Source organism: Ranitomeya variabilis, chromosome 7 (assembly GCF_051348905.1).
Source record: "Ranitomeya variabilis isolate aRanVar5 chromosome 7, aRanVar5.hap1, whole genome shotgun sequence".
Lineage (NCBI taxonomy): Eukaryota > Metazoa > Chordata > Amphibia > Anura > Dendrobatidae > Ranitomeya > Ranitomeya variabilis.
This window is the reverse complement of record NC_135238.1, coordinates 88092836-88113150: the sequence shown is the minus strand read 5'-3', so window position 1 is coordinate 88113150 and position 20315 is coordinate 88092836. Positions and strand designations below refer to the sequence as shown.

The window sequence follows — 20315 nt, the reverse complement described above, 5'->3', positions numbered from 1 at the left end:
GGGCGCTGATACGTCCGGGAACACTTGTAAGCCATGGTATTCAGCACGGAGCTCAGGGGTTTTCCTCATCTTCTGTATGAAGGCGTCTTTAGTAGAATAGAAATGTACGCGCGCCAAAGTGTCTCTGGGCAAGGCTGGGTTCACATGCCGTGGCTTAGGGAGTCTATGTATCCTATCAATTAGGAAATCTCTGGGGAGCAAGGAAGGGAGCACAGATTGCATGAACTTAAGTAAAAAGTCAGCTAGATCTTTGTCTGGAATGTCCTCTGGTATACCCCTGACACGTACATTATTTCTCCGTGATCTATCTTCCAAGTCATGCATCTTATCTTGGACCATATCCAGATCCTCCCTCAAAGCTTTGTTTTCATCCACTAGAGCATTTATAGCTGTGGCATATTCGGCCATCTTGCTCTCAACATGTGCAGTCCTCTCCCCCAAGGATGAGACTTCCCTCCTAATCTCTTGCAGCATAGACTGCATGTCTTCCTTTAGAGAAGCACGGATGGAGGCTAAAAATTCCTTCATGTCTCCTTTAGTAATAGGAGACAAGTTGCTAAGAGTATCAGATGTCTCCCTCCCTCCAGAGCCACCAGATGAGTGGGAGGAAGCCGAGGGGAAAGCCGCTGCCATTTTACCTGCCACATGTGCAGACTGTCTTCTGGGGAAGAAATCTGGGAGCCTCGGTGGGGAACTGCGTTTTTGCGATCTCCCTCGGGTCATCATGTGCCCAAGATCTTCCAGGAGCCGTTACAGTGCACAGAGAGGAGAAGAGATAATAAAAAGTGCTGATATTAGCCGGTTTAAGTCCGGAGTAGCAGGAGCCTGTGAGTTATGCTGCCTCTCTAGTCTGCATGCAGGCCACGCCCCCCTAACTACTATTTTGTAACAGCATCTAGCCCAGGAAATCCTTTTGGGCCTAGTAGAATTTAGTGCTACTCAGCAGAGTACCCCACCCATGAAGCAAGCTACACCGCCTGTTTACCTAAGTAATATTTTGTAACGGCATCTAGCCCTGGAAATCCTTTTGGGCCTAGTAGAATTTAGTGCTACTCAGCAGCGTACCCCACCCATGAAGCAAGCTACATCGCCTGTTTACCTAACTACTATTTTGTAACGGCATCTGGCCCAGGAAATCCTTTTGGGCCTAGTAGCAATTTCTGCTACTCAGCAGAGTACCCCACCCATGAAGCAAGCTACACCACCTTCTTTCTTTCTCAATCTAACCGCTCGGCTCTGGGGTGTCCACTCTCCCTCCAGCTCTCTTTCTCACAGGTGGACTACCGCGTGTTTTCACACTGTGGCAAATCTTTTGGGCCCAGGCATAAGAAGTCGTCGAGGTAATGGATAATTTGTGCCGCCTTACAAACGTCCATGACGACACATTCGAGGAAGCAACTAAACACCTCAAATAGTGAGCAGGATATGGAGCACCCCATGGGCAAACAGCAATCTATGTAGTATGCTCCTTCACAGAAGCAGCCCAATGGGAGGACACTATTCGGAGTCACAGGTAATAACCGGAACGCCCCCTCAATGTCTGTTTTGGCCATTAGGGTGCCCCTTCCCAACTTCTTGACCCGCCTGATTGCCTCGTCAAAGGAGGTACAGTACATAGTTCTGTACTTGGTTCCGCATCGATGTTGTCATTTACTGACCTGCCCCTTGGATATGACAAATGGTGGATTAGTCTGAATGTATTGGGTTCATTTTTTGGCACAACTCCCAACGGGGGTACCACTACGTCTTCTAAGGAAAGTGTTCTGAATGGACCCGCCGCCATTCTACCTAAAGATATTTCTTTTTTTCTTTTTTTTTGTCAAGAAGTCTGGTTGTTGGTAGAGTGAGTTTAGATTTTTACTCCAGCCTTTCTTGATTTTAGAAGGGCATGACATGCCTATATCTGTGTCTCCTCCTCCTTTTACTCCTCCACCTCTTTTCTTTTCGCATGACTATTAGTGTTGAGCGATACCGTCCGATACTTGAAAGTATCGGTATCGGAAAGTATCGGCCGATACCGGCAAAGTATCGGATCTAATCCGATACCGATACCCGATACCAATACAAGTCAATGGGACTCAAGTATCGGACGGTATCCCTGATGGTTCCCAGGGTCTGAAGAAGAGGAAACTCTCCTTCAGGCCCTGGGATCCATATCAATGTGTAAAATAAAGAATTAAAATAAAAAATATTGCTATACTCACCTCTCCGACGCAGCCTGGACCTCACCGAGGGAACCGGCAGCGTTCTTTGCTTAAAATGCGCGCGTTTACTTCCTTCCGTGACGTCACTGCTTCTGATTGGTCGCGTGCCGCCCATGTGGCCGCGACGCGACCAATCACAGCAAGCCGTGACGTAATTTTCAGGTCCTCAATGCCTAATTCTAGGCATTGATGATTTTAAAATTACGTTCCGGCTTGTGATTGGTCGCGTGGCGGTCACATGGGCGGCACGCAACCAATCACAAGCCGTGACGTAATTTTAAAATGCGCGCGTTTCCTGCCTCCCGTGACGTCACGGCTTGTGATTGGTCGCGTCGCCCATGTGACCGCGACGCGACCAATCACAAGCTGGAATGTAATTTTAAAATCATCAATGCCTAGAATTAGGCATTGAGGACCTGAAAATTACGTCACGGCTTGCTGTGATTGGTCGCGTCGCGGCCACATGGGCGGCACGCGACCAATCAGAAGCCGTGACGTCACGGAAGGAAGTAAATGCGCGCATTTTAAGCAAAGAACGCTGCCGGTTCCCTCGGTGAGGTCCAGGCTGCGTCGGAGAGGTGAGTATAGCAATATTTTTTATTTTAGTTCTTTATTTTACACATTAATGTTGTTTCGATACCGATACCCGATACCACAAAAGTATCGGATCTCGGTATCGGAATTCCGATACCCGCAAGTATCAGCCGATACCCGATACTTGCGGTATCGGAATGCTCAACACTAATGACTATATGTAGTTGTGACTTTTCCATGTGTTTGTTGTGTCTTCTGAGCAGTTTGTCAGCTTTTGGACACCTTTTAGGGTATGTTTCCACGGTCAGGAAACGCTGCTTGTTTGACGCTGCGCAGAGCTGCAGCGTCAAACAAGCAGCGTCCAGATGTTCCAGCATAGTGGAGGGGATTTTATGAAATCCCGTCTCCACTATGCGTGGAAACCCACACGCGGCGGCCCTGCGACTCCAGACATGCTGCGCGTCTTTTCAGATCGCAGCATGTCCGTACACCTTGCGGGGACGCAGCGTCCCCGCAAGGCATATCACAGGGCCCTTTGGGACAGAGCGATCATCCCGGATGTGAAGACTTAACACATCCGGCATGATCGCGTCCCAGAAAGGGGGCGGGGCTTAGCGCCGAGCGGCCTCGCCGCTGCGGCGATACCGCCAGCCATCCTGAACGTGGAGACATAGCCTTAAGGTGTTTTCTATGTGTTTTCCATGTGTTTGTATGTGTTTGTGTTTGCCTGCCATTGGTTTCAATGGGGTTCGACGGTGTTCGTCGAACGTTCGACGAACATTTCGTCGAACATCTCCCTGTTCGACGAACCGAACCGAACTCGAACACTAGGAAGGTGGCTCATCTCTACTAATCAGTGAAATTTGAGCTAGGGTTTATCTCCTTGCTATTTCTGTTCTTTAGGGTAAGTTCATACAGGGCGTTTTTGCTGCTTTTTTCTGCAGCAAAACCTGATCTTCTTGGCAGGAAAGAAGCTGCATCAAAAGGCAGGTTTAGGTGCCTTTTTGGTGCATTTTTTGGTGCGTATTTGGTGTGTTTTTTTTCTTTGTCCATGCTAATGTCCTTGGATTTTCAGCAGCAAAAATGCAGCAAATAATGATACCTGCATTTTTGCTGCGTTTTTTTAAGACCCATTCAAGTCAATGGGTGAAAAAAGCTGAAAAAACGCAGCAAAAACGCTGAAAGAAGTGACATGCTCTATGTCCAAAAAACGCAGCAAAGCATAAAATACTGATCATACAAAAAAAACCAATGTGTGTGCATGAGATTTCTGAAATCTCATAGACTTTGTTGGTACTGTAAAAAGCAGCTGAAAATTAGCATAAAAACGCAGCAAAAACGCTCTGTGTGAACTTACCCTTACTCTGCACCTAGCTTCTGTTTATTTTTAGAAAGTAGGTGGCAAATAATTTAATAGTTCATACTTCGTACAGCAGCCAAACATAAAAAACCTGATATAAATCTGATATCGCTGTAATCGCACCAACCCAAAAAATAAAGTCACCTAATTACTTATACTGCACTAGGAATGTAGTAAAAAAAAAACAACAAAAAGCCAATTCTTCAAATGCTGTTGATTTTTTCATTCTCCCTTCTAAAAATCGCAATAAGACTCGGCACACATTTATCCTGCGCTGAGAGCCTGCTTCGGGGTTTTCGTGTAAATCTCTGAAATACATGATTCAGACAGAACCTTTGGCGGAAGATTTCCTATAATGAGGCAGATGGAGGCACTGTGGTCGCCATAAAACCTGTGATCTGGCGGTGTCCGTCTTTTTAGGATTGCAGAAAAGTGCCGTCGGCCACAGTTTTGTGCACTTCTGAAAAGAAGGACACCGCTGAACAGAGGCCAGATGGAGTCCAGAGTAACTCTACTTCCTCATTGCAGTGAATGGATCAATTGGGGGTTTTATCTGAATCACGTCACTCAGAGATTTAGATGAAAACCCCAAAGTAAGTGCTCAATGTAGAGCGACAGATTATTATTATTATTATTTATTATTATAGAGCCATTTATTCCATGGCGCTTTACGTGTGAGGAGGGGTATACATAAATGTGATCCCAAGCATTATGTAAAATGCTCCCAATAAAAGCTTCAACTCAATCCACAAAAAAGCAAGTCCCCACTCAGATCTGTCATGTGTTAACGGAAATATAGGGGGCTACCACATTACTGGTAGCCCAAAGGCTCTGGAAAAGCTAAATGGCTCCTCACCCTCACAAAGAAATTTAGCAAATTCTCTGCTCCCAAATCCAAATGCCCCCTCCCTTCTGAGCCCCACAGTATACCTAAACCACATATTGTGTCCACGTTTGGCATTTCTGAAGCGATGAGAGCTTGCCTAACTTACGGGTGCATGCCTCCAGAAGCACGGGCTGGGCATAATGTACTGGTGACTGCTATGTACTGGTGATAGCAACGTACTGGTGACTACAATGTACTGTTCACTACAAAGACAGTTTGCAATTTTCACTTGGCAACATTCATTGCTAGTCAAAAACATCACTACACCTGTAGATAAATTCGTAAAGGGGTATCATTTCCAAAATGGGGTCACTTGAGGGGGATTCTGCTCTTTTTTTTGGCGCACTCAAGAAAAAATGGACTTCAGTTTATTGTAAAAAAAATTCCCTATTAGCCCTTAGAAAAATTAAAAACTTCTGGCTAAAACAACATTTTAGTGGTAAAAGTGTAATTTATTCATTCTTCATCGCTCAATGGTATAAAATTCTGTGAGGCACATGTGGTGTTAATATGATCACTGCATCACTAGATGAATTCATTGGGGAGTGTAGTTTGTAATATGAGTTCACATATAGGGGGTTTCTGTTGTACTGGCACCTCGGGGGCTCTGCCAATGTCACGTGGTGACTTCAAATGTGAGGTGGTCCCTAAAAAAAGGATTTGTAAATCTTGTTGGAAAAATGAAAAATTGCTGGTCAACTTTTAGGGTATGTGCACACGTCCAGATTTCTTGCAGAAATTTCCTGAAGAAAACCGGAAATTTTCTGCAAGAAATCCGCATTTTTTTCTTTGCGTTTTTTTTGCGTTTTTTTAGCATTCTGCAAGCGTAATTAGCTTGCAGAATGCTAAAGTTTTCCAAGCGATCTGTAGCATCGCTTGGAAAACTGACTGACAGGTTGGTCACACTTGTCAAACATACTGTTTGACATGTGTGACCAACTTTTTACTATAGATGCTGCCTATGCAGCATCAATAGTAAAAGATAAAATGTTTAAAAATAATAAAAAAAATAAAAAAATGGTTATACTCACCTGCAGGCGTCCGTTCCTATAGATGCCGGTGTGGTTCAGGACCTTCCATGACGTCGCGGTCACGTGAGCAGTCACATGACCGGTCTCGACCAATCACAAGACCGCGACGTCATCGCAGGTCCTTCACCGCACACCAGCTATAGAAACCGAAGCGGCAGCATGCAGCGGAGAGGCGGGAAGACATCGAAGGTGAGTATATGACTATTTTTTATTTTAATTCTTTTTTTTTGACCAATTATATGGTGCCCAGTCCGTGGAGGAGAGTCTCCTCTCCTCCACCCTGGGTACCAACCGCACATAATCTGCTTACATCCCGCATGGTGTGCACAGCTCCGTGCGGGAAGTAAGCAGATCAATGCACTCCTAGGTGTGCGGAATCCCCTGCAATTCCGCATTTTAATGAACATGTTGCTTTTTTTTTCCGCGATGCGATTTTTTCGCGGAAAAAAAGGCTACATTTGCACAAAAATTGCGGAATACACTGAAAATAATGGGAGGCATATGTTAGCGTTTTTTTTGCGTTTTTATCACGTTTTTATAGCGGAAAAAACGTGAAAAATACTGAACGTGCGCACATGGCCTTAACCCTTATAACTTCCTAACAAAAACAAATGTTGTTTCCAAAATTGTGCTAATGTAAAGTAGACATGAGGGAAATGTTAAAATAAATTAAGATGCCTCGCTGAATAGCAGATAGGGACTGGTGCTGAAAGATAAATGTATAAATACCTCCATGCAATGTGGCTGATGTACAGGAAATGGCATTGGCAAGTGTGTGCCTGAAGTAGTTGTTCCTGTTGCAATTGTTGAGTCCATGTCGTTGAGGAAAAACTATGCAGGCCAAAGTAAGGGAGCGTCCTCCCGTTGGTAAAAATCCTGCACACGCTCGTAGCTGTGGTGTTCGGCGGTCAGCCTCGGCTGATGGCGCCGCCGTGAGGTAGCGCGACGAGCGGGGGGCGTGGTTTAGCGGTGACATCACCATCCAGTGTTGACGGACATACACAGGGGCCCAACCCAACGCGTTTCGAGGGACCCATCCCTCTTTCTCAAGGTAATAAAAATAACAGGGCATTTTTTAACCATTGAGGAGGACGGAAGCTCCAATCGCCATCCCCACACTATTTAATGAATTTAATGCATCTTCTCAGTGGTGTGCACCCCCAAGTGTCTTGCCGGTAATGTAGTAGCAAATCTGGAGTGTAAAACAAGGTCAATTTTGTGAATTTGAGGGGTGTCCCGCTGTGTCACACCCTGTCTCCTCCACAGTGCTGCCCATTTTGGCAGAGCTGATTCAAATTGGCATGAAAATGCCAAGTCACTAAATATTTGCCCAACTATGCATTGCACAAACATTTTGAGACTTCAATGTTTAACGTCAGTTTTCTGACCAAAACGCTTTGATGAATTGCCCCCCATAGTATTTAGAAAGTTTATCTTCAGCATGCCATTATTATATGGTCAGTATAGTACGATCTCTATTACCCCCACCAGTAGTGAGAATGAACAGGCCACAGAGCTGATTCAGTACTCTGTTCAAGAAAATTGTGCCAGCTGCAAATCCAGCACAACCAAGCAGCTGGGAGATCTGTGGGTCTATCCTTAGGAACATTCGAGGTCCAAGCGGTGGGGCACCCCTTGATTATTCCAGCATAGCATATTGTAATTTTATGAGATGGTAATTCTTTTTTAGAAATATACCCAAATTTAATTTCAGGAATGCAAGACGTTGGCCATTGATGATTGATCCTCAGGGTCAAGCAAATAAATGGGTGAAGAATATGGAAAAGGCCAACAGCTTACATATCATTAAGCTAAGCGATCCAGATTTTGTGCGAACTCTAGAAAACTGCATCCAATTTGGGACCCCGGGTAAGTTAGAACTTAAACTTTTAATCATATGCCAGCTTGTAATCATAAAATAGAGTTAAAAGTGCCGGTTCCCTAGGTTGACTGATGCATTTTTTGCTTTTCATGTTCTACTGATCATTAATCACATTAAAACTGTAATTGCTGTATTAACAGCAGGTGGTAAAATCTGTATTTTGAAAGATTCATTTGTGCAAAATTCTTTTAATTAGCCCCTTTAATTGTGTTGTGAAGATCAGCATATTTATGTATTCGTTAAAACCAAGATTTTTCTGAATGCAGTTGTTGGGTGAAAAGACTATATTTTATACAATGGCAGATAGATAAATCTCACCTGCTTGCTTTTCAGGATACTGGCAATATCCATAATTTTTATATGAGACAACTTTATTTCGCTTCCTTGACCTAATAAATTCAGAACAGAAAACATGTGATGTCGAAAATATTCTTTTATGATTATAAATGAAACCGAACTTAGAGTTATTACAGTAGCATTATTACAAATAGTTGTAGCTTCAGGCAGTTGTTGAATGTTGGCTTGATTTATTAATGGATCTTCAAGAGGCTTTCAATAGTAAAATTGTTTTTTATCTCTAGTGCAAATGTTGCACTATACCTTGAGTAAGAACTGTGCTGGCCACATTAGATTAATGACCTCTGAACCTGCCAGTTTTGACGGGACAGGCCAACTACACAGCACATGTGGAGGCATCCCAACTCCCAAATGTTCCATTTCAACTGCCTAATCATCTAGTTCCCTGGGGAATTAATCTTCTGCCGTGTCTGTCTGGCAAGGTCTTACTACACATTTCTGACATATGCAAGCTCCAGCTGAGAGTGCACTTTTATAGAATGGCCCCGTAATGAAGAGTATACACCGCAAGTCAATGTGATTTGGATACCGCGTCTCTGCCTCTTTGCTCCCGCAGCTATTCTGCGTCCTTGATTGGCCATTACACGGCCTTCCTTATCATCACCAGCATTCTTATCCCTTTACTCCTATACTGATGCAAATGGTTTTAAATAGATCTTTTCCATATACACCCATTCCTAGCCTTGCTATCATTAGCACACTGATGAAGGTCCTTGCAGACCGAAACGTTTGTGACTACTGTATGCATTGCATTAAATACCCCTTTTGCATCACATCCATTGGAGTATGCTAAGTTATACACTATTGTAATTCTAATGATGACTCATGCAGAGAAAAGAAACTTCCGGTTTCTACCTAGAGCTTAGAAGGATTCAGCTAGTCAGTTTTTACTCATGTGATGTCATAAACCTAATGGAAAAGAGAATAGTTAACTGGGCAGAAAAGCAAAATGAGTAATTGTAAGTACACAGTGCTATATGATAATTGCAACATATTAACCCCTTAATCCCATATGACGTACTATCCCGTCAAGGTGACCTGGGACTTATTTCCCAGTGACGGGATAGTACGTCATATGCGATCGGCCGCGCTCACGGGGGGAGCGCGGCCGATCGCGGCCGAGTGTCAACTGACTATCGCAGCTGACATCCGGCACTATGTGCCAGGAGCGGTCACAGACCGCCCCACGGCACATTAACTCCCGACACACTGCGATCAAACATGATCGCAGTGTTCCGGCGGTATAGGGAAGCATCGCGCAGGGAGTGGGCTCCCTGTGTGCTTCCCTGAGACCCCCGGAGCAACGCGATGTAATTGCGTTGCTCCGAGGGTCTCTTACCTCCTCCTCCCTGCAGCAGGCCCGGATCCAAGATGGCCACGGCATCCAGGTCCTGCAGGGAGGTGGCTTCACTGCGCCTGCTCAGAGCAGGCGGCGGGATGCCTCCAGGAGCTGTGCACATCAGATCGCCGATCTGACACAGTGCACAGCAAAGTGTCAGATCGGCGATCTTACACTATAATATCATGCCCCCCCTGGGGCAATGTTATAGTGTAAAAAAAAAAATTCACATGTGTAAAAAAAATAAAAATAAAAATAAAAAAAAATGCAAAAAAAAAAAATATATATATTGTTCCTATAAATACATTTCTTTATCTAAATAAAAAAAACAACAAAAGTACACATATTTAGTATCGCCGCATCCGTAGCGACCCGACCTATTAAACTGTCCCACTAGTTAACCCCTTCAGTGAACACCGTAAAAAAAAAAAGGAGGCAAAAAACAACGCTTTATTATCATACTGCCAAATAAAAAGTGGAATAACATGCAATCAAAAAGATATATAAATAACCATGGTACCGCTGAAAACGTCATCTTGTCCTGCAAAAAATGAGCCGCCATACAGCATCATCAAAGAAAAAAGAAAAAAGTTATAGTCCTCAGAATAAAGCGATGGAAAAATAATTATTTTTTCTATAAAAGTTTTTATCGTATAAAAGCACCAAAACATAAAAAAAGATATAAATGAGATATCGCTGTAATCATACTGACCCGAAGAATAAAACTGCTTTATCCATTTTACCAAACACGGAACGGTATAAACACCTCCCCCAAAATAAATTAATGAATAGCTGTTTTTTGGTCATTCTGCCTCACAAAAATCGGAATAAAAAGCAATCAAAAAATGTCACTTGCCCGAAAATGTTACAAATAAAAACGTCAACTCGTCCCGCAAAAAACAAGACCTCACATGACTCTGTCGACCAAAATATGGAAAAATTATAGCTCTCAAAATGTGGTAACGCAAAAAATATTTTTTGCAATAAAAAGCGTCTTTCAGTGTGTGACGGCTGCCAATCATAAAAATCAGCTAAAAAACCCGCTATAAAAGTAAATCAAACCCCCCTTCATCACCCCCTTAGTTAGCGAAAAATAAAAAAATTAAAAAATGTATTTATTTCCATTTTCCCATTAGGGTTAGGGTTAGGGCTAGGGTTAGGGCTAGGGTTAGGGTTAGGGCTAGGGTTAGGGTTGGGGTTAGGGTTGGAGCTAAAGTTAGGGATAGGGTTGGGGCTAAAGTTAGGCTAGGGTTGGGGCTAAAGTTAGGGTTAGGGCTAAAGTTTGGGTTAGGGTTGTGTTGTGAATTCTGCTCTTGGGTTCCCTCCAGTGGTTGTTGGTAGCAATGCAGCTGTCCCTGGGTTGCAATCCTGGGCAGGTGTCCCTGCTGATTGCAGCTCTGACTGGGATATTTAGGTGTGCAGGATTCATTAGCCCTTGCCAGTTGTCCATTGTTCTTGGAGGTTTTGCATCTCTGTCTGGTTCCTCCTGCCCTGCTGCCAAATCAGCAAAGATAAGTGTCTGGTTTTGTTTCTATAGCACACATGCTGTGTGCTTTACAATTCAGTACTATTCAATGTTTTTTCTTGTCCAGCTTAGACTGTGTTTGGATATTTCAGTCAAGTTTGATTCTCAGGAGATGCAGATATACATTCCATGTCTTTAGTTAGATGGTGGAATTTTTGTATTATCTGCTGTGGATATTTTTAGGGTTTTAATACTGACTGCTTAGTATTCTGTCCTATCCTTTCCTATTTAGCTAGTGTGGCCTCTTTTGCTAAATCCTGATTTCTGCCTGCGTGTGTCTTTCCTCTAATACTCACAGTCAATATTTGTGGGGGGCTGCCTATCCTTTGGGGTTCTTGTTATGGACTGGTAATTTAGGAGCGACATGCGACTAGCTCTGAGCAGGTGGTAACTATACAGACCGCAGTTCCTGATCTTAACACAACACTAGAAGTAGCCGTGGGATGTTCCTGTCACTCCCTGGACACCTCGTCACAGCCGGAGAACTAGCTACCCCTAAAGGTAGAAACAGGAAAGCTATCTTGCCTCAGAGAAAATCCCCAAAGGATTGGACAGCCCCCCACACATATTGACTGTGAGAGGAGAAGGAAATGACATACGTAGTATGAAACAAGATTTAGCAAAGGAGGCCACTTCTAGCTATATACATAGTAAGGAAAGAACACTGTGCGGTCAGTAATAAAAACTAGAAAAAGTCCACCGCAGAGATATGCAAAAATCTCCACACCTGACTAAAGGTGTGGAGGGCAAAATCTGCAGCCCAGAGCTTCCAGCTTAGCTAAATAGATCCATACTGATAAGCTGGACAAATGAGCAAAACATAGAATGTGCTGAACAATAAAGTCCACAACAAATGGACTGCAAAAGGACAAGCAAGGACTTATGTTTGCTGAACTGGACAGAGTGTCAGGGAAATCCAAAAGAGCAGTGGCTCCAAGCAGGAACAATTGACAACTGGCATTGATTGAGGGCTAAGGCCAGACTAAAATAGCCGAGCCAGAAAGACGATCAGTGGAAGAAGCTGCTAATGCTAAATCCAAGAAGCAGCTATACCACTCAAAACCACAGGAGGGAGCCCAAGAGCAGAACTCACAAAAGTGCTACTCACAACCACCGGAGGGAGCCCAAGAGCGGAATTCACAACAGGTTCTGCTCTGAGGCAAGATAGAATTCCCATTTCCATCTATAGGGGTATTTAGTCCTCCGGCTGTGTCGAGGTGTCTAGGATGTGTTAGGTACACCCCACGGCTACTTCTAGTTGCGGTGACAGTTTAGGGTTTGCGGTCAGTACAGGTACCACCTACTCCTGAGAAAGTTTCATGCGGCTCCAAGGTCACCGGATCATAACAGTACAACTGGCCAACAATGAGTTAAATGCATCTCAGAAGAAGGGAAGAAAGAGCCATTTTTTTTTCTGTAGCCTGCTTTGTCTTTTCTTCCCTCTTTTTCTGTGGGTGGCTGAGGAGTCTTGTGCTAGCATGGATGTCCAGGAATTAGCTTCTCGTGTAGACCAACTTGATGCTAGGGTACAGGGTATTTCTGATTATATTGTTCAGACTCCAGTTTTAGAGCCTAAGATTCCTACTCCTGATTTGTTTTTTGGGGACAGGTCCAAATTTTTGAGTTTTAAAAACAACTGTAAACTGTTTTTTGCTCTGAGACCTTGATCCTCTGGTGATTCCATTCAGCAGGTTAAAATTGTCATCTCCCTGCTGCGTGGTGATCCTCAGGATTGAGCATTTTCCCTGGAATCTGGGAATCCGGCCTTGCTTAATGTAGACGCCTTTTTTCAGGCTTTAGGATTATTATATGATGAACCAAATTCTGTGGATCAAGCGGAGAAGACCTTGTTGGTCCTGTCTCAGGGTCAAGAAGCGGCAGAATTGTTATGTCAGAAATTTAGAAAATGGTCTGTGTTGACTAAATGGAATGATGATGCTTTGGCGGCAATTTTCAGAAAGGGTCTTTCTGAATCCGTTAAAGATGTTATGGTGGGGTTTCCCACGCCTTTCGGTCTGAGTGATTCGATGTCTCTGGCCATTCAGATTGATCGGCGTTTGCGGGAGCGCAGAACTGTGCGTGCTGTGGCGTTGTCCTCAGAGCAGATGCCTGAGTCAATGCAGTGTGATAGGATTCTGTCTAGAATGGAACAACAGGGATTCAGACGTCAGAATAGGTTGTGTTTTTATTGTGGCGATGCTTCTCATGTCATTTCAGTCTGTCCTATGCGTACAAAGAGGATCGCTAGTTCAATTACCATCAGTACTGTACAACCTAAATTTTTATTATCTGTGTCCTTGATCTGCTCATTATCATCATTTTCTGTCATGGCGTTTGTGGATTCAGGTGCCGTCTTGAACTTAATGGACTTTGAGTTTGCTAGGCGTTGTGGTTTTCCCTTGCAGTCTTTGCAGAACCCTATTCCTTTAAGGGGCATTGATGCTACACCTTTGGCTAAAAATAAGCCCCAGTTCTGGACACAGGTGACCATGTGCATGGCGCCAGCCCATTAGGAAGATTGTCGATTTCTGGTGTTGCATAATTTACATGATGCTATCGTGCTGGGTTTTCCGTGGTTGCAGGCACATAATCCTGTGTTGGATTGGAAGGTTATGTCTGTGACTAGTTGGGGATGTCAGGGGGTTCATAATGATGTTCCTTTGATGTCAATCTCCTCTTCTTCCACTTCTGAAATTACAGTTTTTGTCTGATTTTCAGGATGTATTGGATGTGCCCAAGTCCAGTTCCCTTCCACCACATAGGGACTGTGATTGTGCGATTGACTTGATTCCAGGCTGTAAGTTTCCTAAGGGATGACTTTTTAACCTGTCTGTGCCTGAACATACCGCCATGCGGAGTTATGTTAAGGAGTCTTTGGAGAAAGGACATATTCGGCCATCTTCTTCACCGTTGGGAGCAGGTTTTTTTTGTTGCTAAGAAGGATGGCTCCTTGAGACCCTGTATTGATTATCGCCTCTTGAATAAGATCACGGTCAAGTTTCAATACCCTTTACCTCTGCTTTCCGATTTGTTTGCTAGGATTAAGGGGGCTAGTTGGTTTACTAAGATTGACCTTCGGGGGGCATATAATCTTGTTCGTATTAAGCAGGGTGATGAATGGAAAACTGCGTTTAATACGCCCGAAGGCCATTTTGAATACCTTGTGATGCCATTCGGGCTCTCTAATGCTCCATCTGTTTTTCAGTCCTTCATGCACGATATCTTCCGGACTTATCTTGATAAATTCATGATTGTATATTTGGATGACATTTTAATTTTTTCTGATGATTGGGAGTCTCATGTGAAACAGGTCAGGATGGTATTTCAGATCCTTCGTGATAATGCTTTGTTTGTGAAGGGGTCTAAGTGTCTCTTTGGAGTGCAGAAGGTTTCTTTTTTGGGCTTTAGTTTTTTCTCCCTCATCTATAGAGATGGATCCGGTTAAGGTTCAGGCCATTCATGATTGGATTCAACCCACATCTGTGAAGAGCCTTCAGAAATTTTTGGGCTTTGCTAATTTTTATCGCCGTTTCATTGCTAACTTCTCCAGTGTGGTTAAACCCTTGACCGATTTGACGAAGAAACGCGCTGATGTGACGAATTGGTCCTCTGCGGCTGTCTCTGCCTTTCAGGAGCTTACATGCCGATTTACTTCTCCTCCGGTGTTGCGTCAACCAAATGTTTCTCTTCCGTTTCAGGTTGAGGTTGACGCTTCTGAGATTGGGGCAGGGGCCGTTTTGTCTCAGAGGGATCCTGTTGGTTCCTTGATGAAACCGTGTGCCTTCTTTTCTCGTAAGTTTTCGCCCGCTGAACGCAATTATGATGTTGGCAATCGGGAGTTGTTGGCTATGAAGTGGGCGTTTGAGGAGTGGCGACATTGGCTTGAGGGAGCTAAGCACCGTATTGTGGTCTTGACCGATCATAAAAATCTGATTTACCTCGAGTCTGCCAGGCGGCTGAATCCTAGACAGGCTCGATGGTCCTTGTTTTTTTCCCGTTTTGATTTCTTGGTCTCGTATCTTCCGGGTTCTAAGAATATTAAGGCTGATGCCCTCTCTAGGAGTTTTTTGCCTGATTCTCCTGAGGTCCTTGAACCGGTCTGCATTCTGAAAGAAGGTGTGGTCCTTTCTGCCATTTCCCCTGATTTACGACGGGTTCTTCAGGAATTTCAGGCTGACAAACCTGACCGCTGTCCAGTTGGGAAACTGTTTGTTCCTGATAGATGGACTAGTAGAGTGATTTCTGAGGTTCATTGTTCTGTGTTGGCTGGCCATCCTGGTATTTTTGGTACCAGAGATTTGGTTGCTAGGTCCTTTTGGTGGCCTTCTTTGTCGCATGATGTGCGTTCTTTTGTGCAGTCCTGTGGGACTTGTGCGCGGGCCAAGCCTTGTTGTTCCCGTGCTAGTGGGTTGCTTTTGCCTTTGCCGGTCCCTGAGAGGCCTTGGACGCATATTTCTATGGATTTTATTTCTGATCTTCCGGTTTCCCAGAAGATGTCTGTCATCTGGGTTGTTTGTGACCGGTTCTCTAAGATGGTCCATTTGGTGCCTTTGCCTAAATTGCCTTCCTCTTCTGATTTGGTTCCGTTGTTTTTTCAGCATGTGGTTCGTTTGCATGGTATTCCGGAGAATATTGTGTCCGACAGAGGGTCCCAGTTTGTTTCTCGGTTTTGGCGGGCCTTTTGTGCTAAGCTGGGCATTGATTTGTCTTTTTCTTCCGCATTTCATCCTCAGACAAATGGCCAGACCGAGCGAACTAATCAGACTTTGGAAACTTATCTGAGATGGTTTGTGTCTGCTGATCAGGATGATTGGGTGGCTTTCTTGCCATTGGCCGAATTTGCCCTTAATAATCGGGCTAGTTCGGCTACCTTGGTTTCGCCCTTCTTTTGTAATTTTGGTTTTCATCCTCGTTTTTCTTCGGGGCAGGTTGAGCCTTCTGACTGTCCTGGTGTGGATTCTGTGGTTGACAGGTTGCAGCAGATTTGGGCTCATGTGGTGGACAATTTGGTATTGTCTCAGGAGGAGGCTCAACGTTTTGCTAACCGTCGTCGATATGTTGGTTCCCAGCTTCGGGTTGGGGATCTGGTCTGGTTGTCTTCCCATCATGTTCCTATGAAGGTTTCTTCCCCTAAGTTTAAGCCTCGCTTTATTGGTCCTTATAGGATTTCTGAGATTATTAATCCGGTGTCTTTTCAATTGGCCCTTCCGGCTTCTTTTGCTATCCATAATGTCTTCCATAGATCTTTATTGCGGAAATATGTGGTGCCCGTTGTTCCCTCTGTTGATCCTCCGGCCCCTGTGTTGGTTGATGGGGAGTTGGAGTATGTGGTTGAGAAGATTTTGGATTCTCGCTTTTCGAGGCGGAGGCTTCAGTACCTTGTTAAATGGATGGGTTATGGCCAGGAGGATAATTCTTGGGTTTTTGCCTCTGATGTCCATGCTGCTGATTTGGTCTGTGCCTTTCATCTGGCTCGTCCTGATTGGCCTGGGGGCTCTGGTGAGGGTTCGGTGACCCCTCTTCAAGGGGGGGATACTGTTGTGAATTCTGCTCTTGGGTTCCCTCCGGTGGTTGTTGGTAGTAATGCAGCTGTCCCTGGGTTGCAATCCTGGGCAGGTGTCCCTGCTGATTGCAGCTCTGACTGGGATATTTAGGTGTGCAGGATTCATTAGCCCTTGCCAGTTGTCCATTGTTCTTGGAGGTTTTGCATCTCTGTCTGGTTCCTCCTGCCCTGCTGCCAAATCAGCAAAGATAAGTGTCTGGTTTTGTTTCTACAGCACACATGCTGTGTGCTTTACAATTCAGTACTATTCAATGTTTTTTCTTGTCCAGCTTAGACTGTGTTTGGATATTTCAGTCAAGTTTGATTCTCAGGAGATGCAGATATACATTCCATGTCTTTAGTTAGATGGTGGAATTTTTGTATTATCTGCTGTGGATATTTTTAGGGTTTTAATACTGACCGCTTAGTATTCTGTCCTATCCTTTCCTATTTAGCTAGTGTGGCCTCTTTTGCTAAATCCTGATTTCTGCCTGCGTGTGTCTTTCCTCTAATACTCACAGTCAATATTTGTGGGGGGCTGCCTATCCTTTGGGGTTCTGCTCTGAGGCAAGATAGAATTCCCATTTCCATCTATAGGGGTATTTAGTCCTCCGGCTGTGTCGAGGTGTCTAGGATGTGTTAGGTACACCCCACGGCTACTTCTAGTTGCGGTGACAGTTTAGGGTTTGCGGTCAGTACAGGTACCACCTACTCCTGAGAAAGTTTCTTGCGGCTCCAAGGTCACCGGATCATAACAGGGTTGGGGCCAAAGTTAGGGTTAGGGTTTGGATTACATTTATGGTTGGGATTAAGGTTGGGATTAGAGTTAGGGGTGTGTCAGGGTTAGGGGTGTGGTTAGGGTTACCGTTGGGATTAGGGTTAGGGGTGTGTTTGGATTAGGGTTTCAGGTAGAATTGGGGAGTTTCCACTGTTCAGGCACATCAGGGGCTCTCCAAACGTGACATGGAGTCCGATCTCAATTCCAGCCAATTCTGCGTTGAAAAAGTAAAACAGTGCTCCTTCCCTTCCGAGCTCTCCCATGCGCCCAAACAGGGGTTTACCCCAACATATACCCCATATGTCAGCGTACTCGGGACAAATTGAACAACAACTTTTAGGGTCCAAGTTCTCTTGTTATCCTTGGGAAAATAAAAATTTGGGGGGCTAAAAATCATTTTTGTGGGAAAAAAAAGATTTTTTATTTTCACGGCTCTGCTTTGTAAACTGTAGTGAAACACTTGGGGGTTCAAAGTTCTCACAACACATCTAGATAAGTTCATTGGGAGGTCTAGTTTCCAATATGGGGTCACTTGTTGGGGGTTTCTACTGTTTGGGTACATCAGGGGCTCTGCAAATGCAACGTGACGCCTGCAGACCAATCCATCTAAGTCTGCATTCCAAATGGCGCTCCTTCCATTCTGAGCTCTGCCATGCACCCAAACAGGGGTTCCTGTTGTGAACTCTGTTTTCGGGCTCCCTCTTGTGGTCACAGGTGGTATTGTGTGAGTTTTGTTTTTGGGCTCCCCCTGGTGGCTTTGTTTGTTATCCTGCGGATCTGTGGCTGGATCAGCTGCCTCGTTATGCACTAGGGAGTTTCCTATTTAGCTCTGCTTCACCTCCACTTGTTGCCGGCTGTCGATGTATTCAGTGCTATTCTGATCTCCCCTGATTATCTTCGTTTTCAGTCTCTTCTGGAGAAGCTAAGTTTCTGTTTGATTATTTTTTGCTCATCAGTCTGCAATATTATTTCAGTGTATGATGAGTTAGGTCCAGCTTGCTAATATGTGAGTTCTTGCTGCTGGTAAGCTCTGGGGTACGGAGTTGCTTCCCCCGCACCGTTAGTTGGTGCGGGGGCTCGAGCAATCTCTGCGTGGATATTTTGCTTAGGGTTTTCTATTGACCGCACAGCTCCCTTCCTATTTTCTGCTATCTAGTGTTAGCGGGCCTCATTTGCTAAATCTATTTCATCTCTGCATTTGTGCTTTCCCCTTAACTCACCGTTAATATTTGTGGGGGGCTTTTCTATATCTTTGGGGTCATTTCTCTGAGGCAAGTAAGGACTTTACTTTCCCTCTAGGAATAGGTAGTTTCTCAGGCCGTGAAGAGACGTCTAGGATTTCCAGGTAACGTTCCACGGCTGCCTATAGTTGTTTGCGGATAGGATCAGGTTGCGGTCAATCCAGATACCACTTCCCCAGAGCTGGTTGTCGGTTTAGTTACTTAGCTAGTCTAACTTGCAATCCTTGCCACTAGGATCAGAACAGTACAGCCGGCCCATAAAGTGTTAATTGCATGGCAGAAGCAGGAGAAGAGAAGCCTTGAGGAATTTTTTTTTTTTTTTTTGCCATGTGTCTAGCTGCTGTGTGTCTAGCTTCTCTCCTCCTCTTAATCTTGGTGTGGCTCTGAGTTCAGCTGCTGACATGGATATCCAGAGTTTGGCCTCCAGTGTAGATCATCTTGCTGCACGGGTACAAAGTATTCAGGATTTTGTTGTTCACAGTCCTTTGTCAGAGCCTAGAATACCTATTCCGGAGTTGTTTTCTGGAGATAGATCTAGGTTCCTGAATTTTAAGAACAATTGCAAATTGTTTCTTTCTTTGAAACCTCGTTCCTCTGGTGATTCCGTTCAGCAAGTTAAGATTATTATTTCTTTCTTGCGCGGTGACCCTCAAGATTGGGCCTTCGCATTGGCGCCAGGGGATCCTGCATTGCTCAGTGTGGATGCGTTTTTTCTGGCCCTTGGATTGCTCTATGAGGAACCTAATCTTGAGAACCAGGCTGAAAAAGCTTTGTTGGCCCTCTCTCAGGGGCAAGATGAAGCAGAGGTGTATTGCCAGAAATTTCGGAAATGGTCGGTGCTTACTCAATGGAATGAGTGTGCCCTGGCTGCAAATTTCAGAAAGGGTCTTTCTGAAGCCATTAAGAATGTCATGGTGGGGTTCCCTACGCCTGCAGGTCTGAATGAGTCAATGACTCTGGCCATTCAGATTGATCGGCGTTTGCGGGAGCGCAAACCTGCGCACCATTTGGCGGTGTCTTCTGAACAGACACCTGAGTCTATGTATGCAATGTGATAGATTTCGGACCAGAAGTGAACGGCAAAATTATAGACGGCAAAATGGGTTGTGCTTTTACTGTGGTGACTCAGCTCATGTTATCTCAGCATGCTCTAAGCGCACAAAAAAGATTGATAAATCTGTCACCATCGGTACTTTACAGCCTAAGTTAATTTTGTCTGTTACCCTGATTTGTTCCCTGTCATCTTACCCGGTTATGGCTTTTGTAGATTCAGGTGCTGCCCTGAGCCTGATGGATTTGTCATTTGCCCGGCGCTGTGGTTTTGTTTTGGAGCCTTTAAAATTCCCTATTCCACTAAGGGGTATTGATGCTACACCATTGGCTATGAATAAACCTCAGTACTGGACGCAAGTGACCATGTGCATGACTCCTGTTCATCAGGAGGTGATTCCCTTTCTTGTTCTGCATAATTTGCATGATGTTGTCGTGTTGGGTCTGCCATGGTTGCAGACTCATAATCCAGTCCTGGATTGGAAAGCAATGTCTGTGTCAAGTTGGGGTTGCCAGGGAATTCATGGCGACGCTCCTGTGGTGTCAATTGCTTCATCCACTCATTCTGAAGTCCCTGCGTTTTTGT

General features: G+C 44.6%; 1 protein-coding gene across 2 annotated transcripts in view; it reads left to right on the top strand.

The window, feature by feature from the left end:
- The window catches only part of DNAH7 (dynein axonemal heavy chain 7), a 564416-nt gene that overhangs the window by 408636 nt on the left and 135465 nt on the right, over nt 1–20315 (top strand). For both annotated transcript variants that reach the window (XM_077275383.1, XM_077275384.1), the window contains exon 47: nt 7730–7884. In XM_077275383.1, the coding sequence (XP_077131498.1) occupies nt 7730–7884 (155 nt within the window). The remainder of the gene's footprint in view (nt 1–7729; nt 7885–20315) is intronic.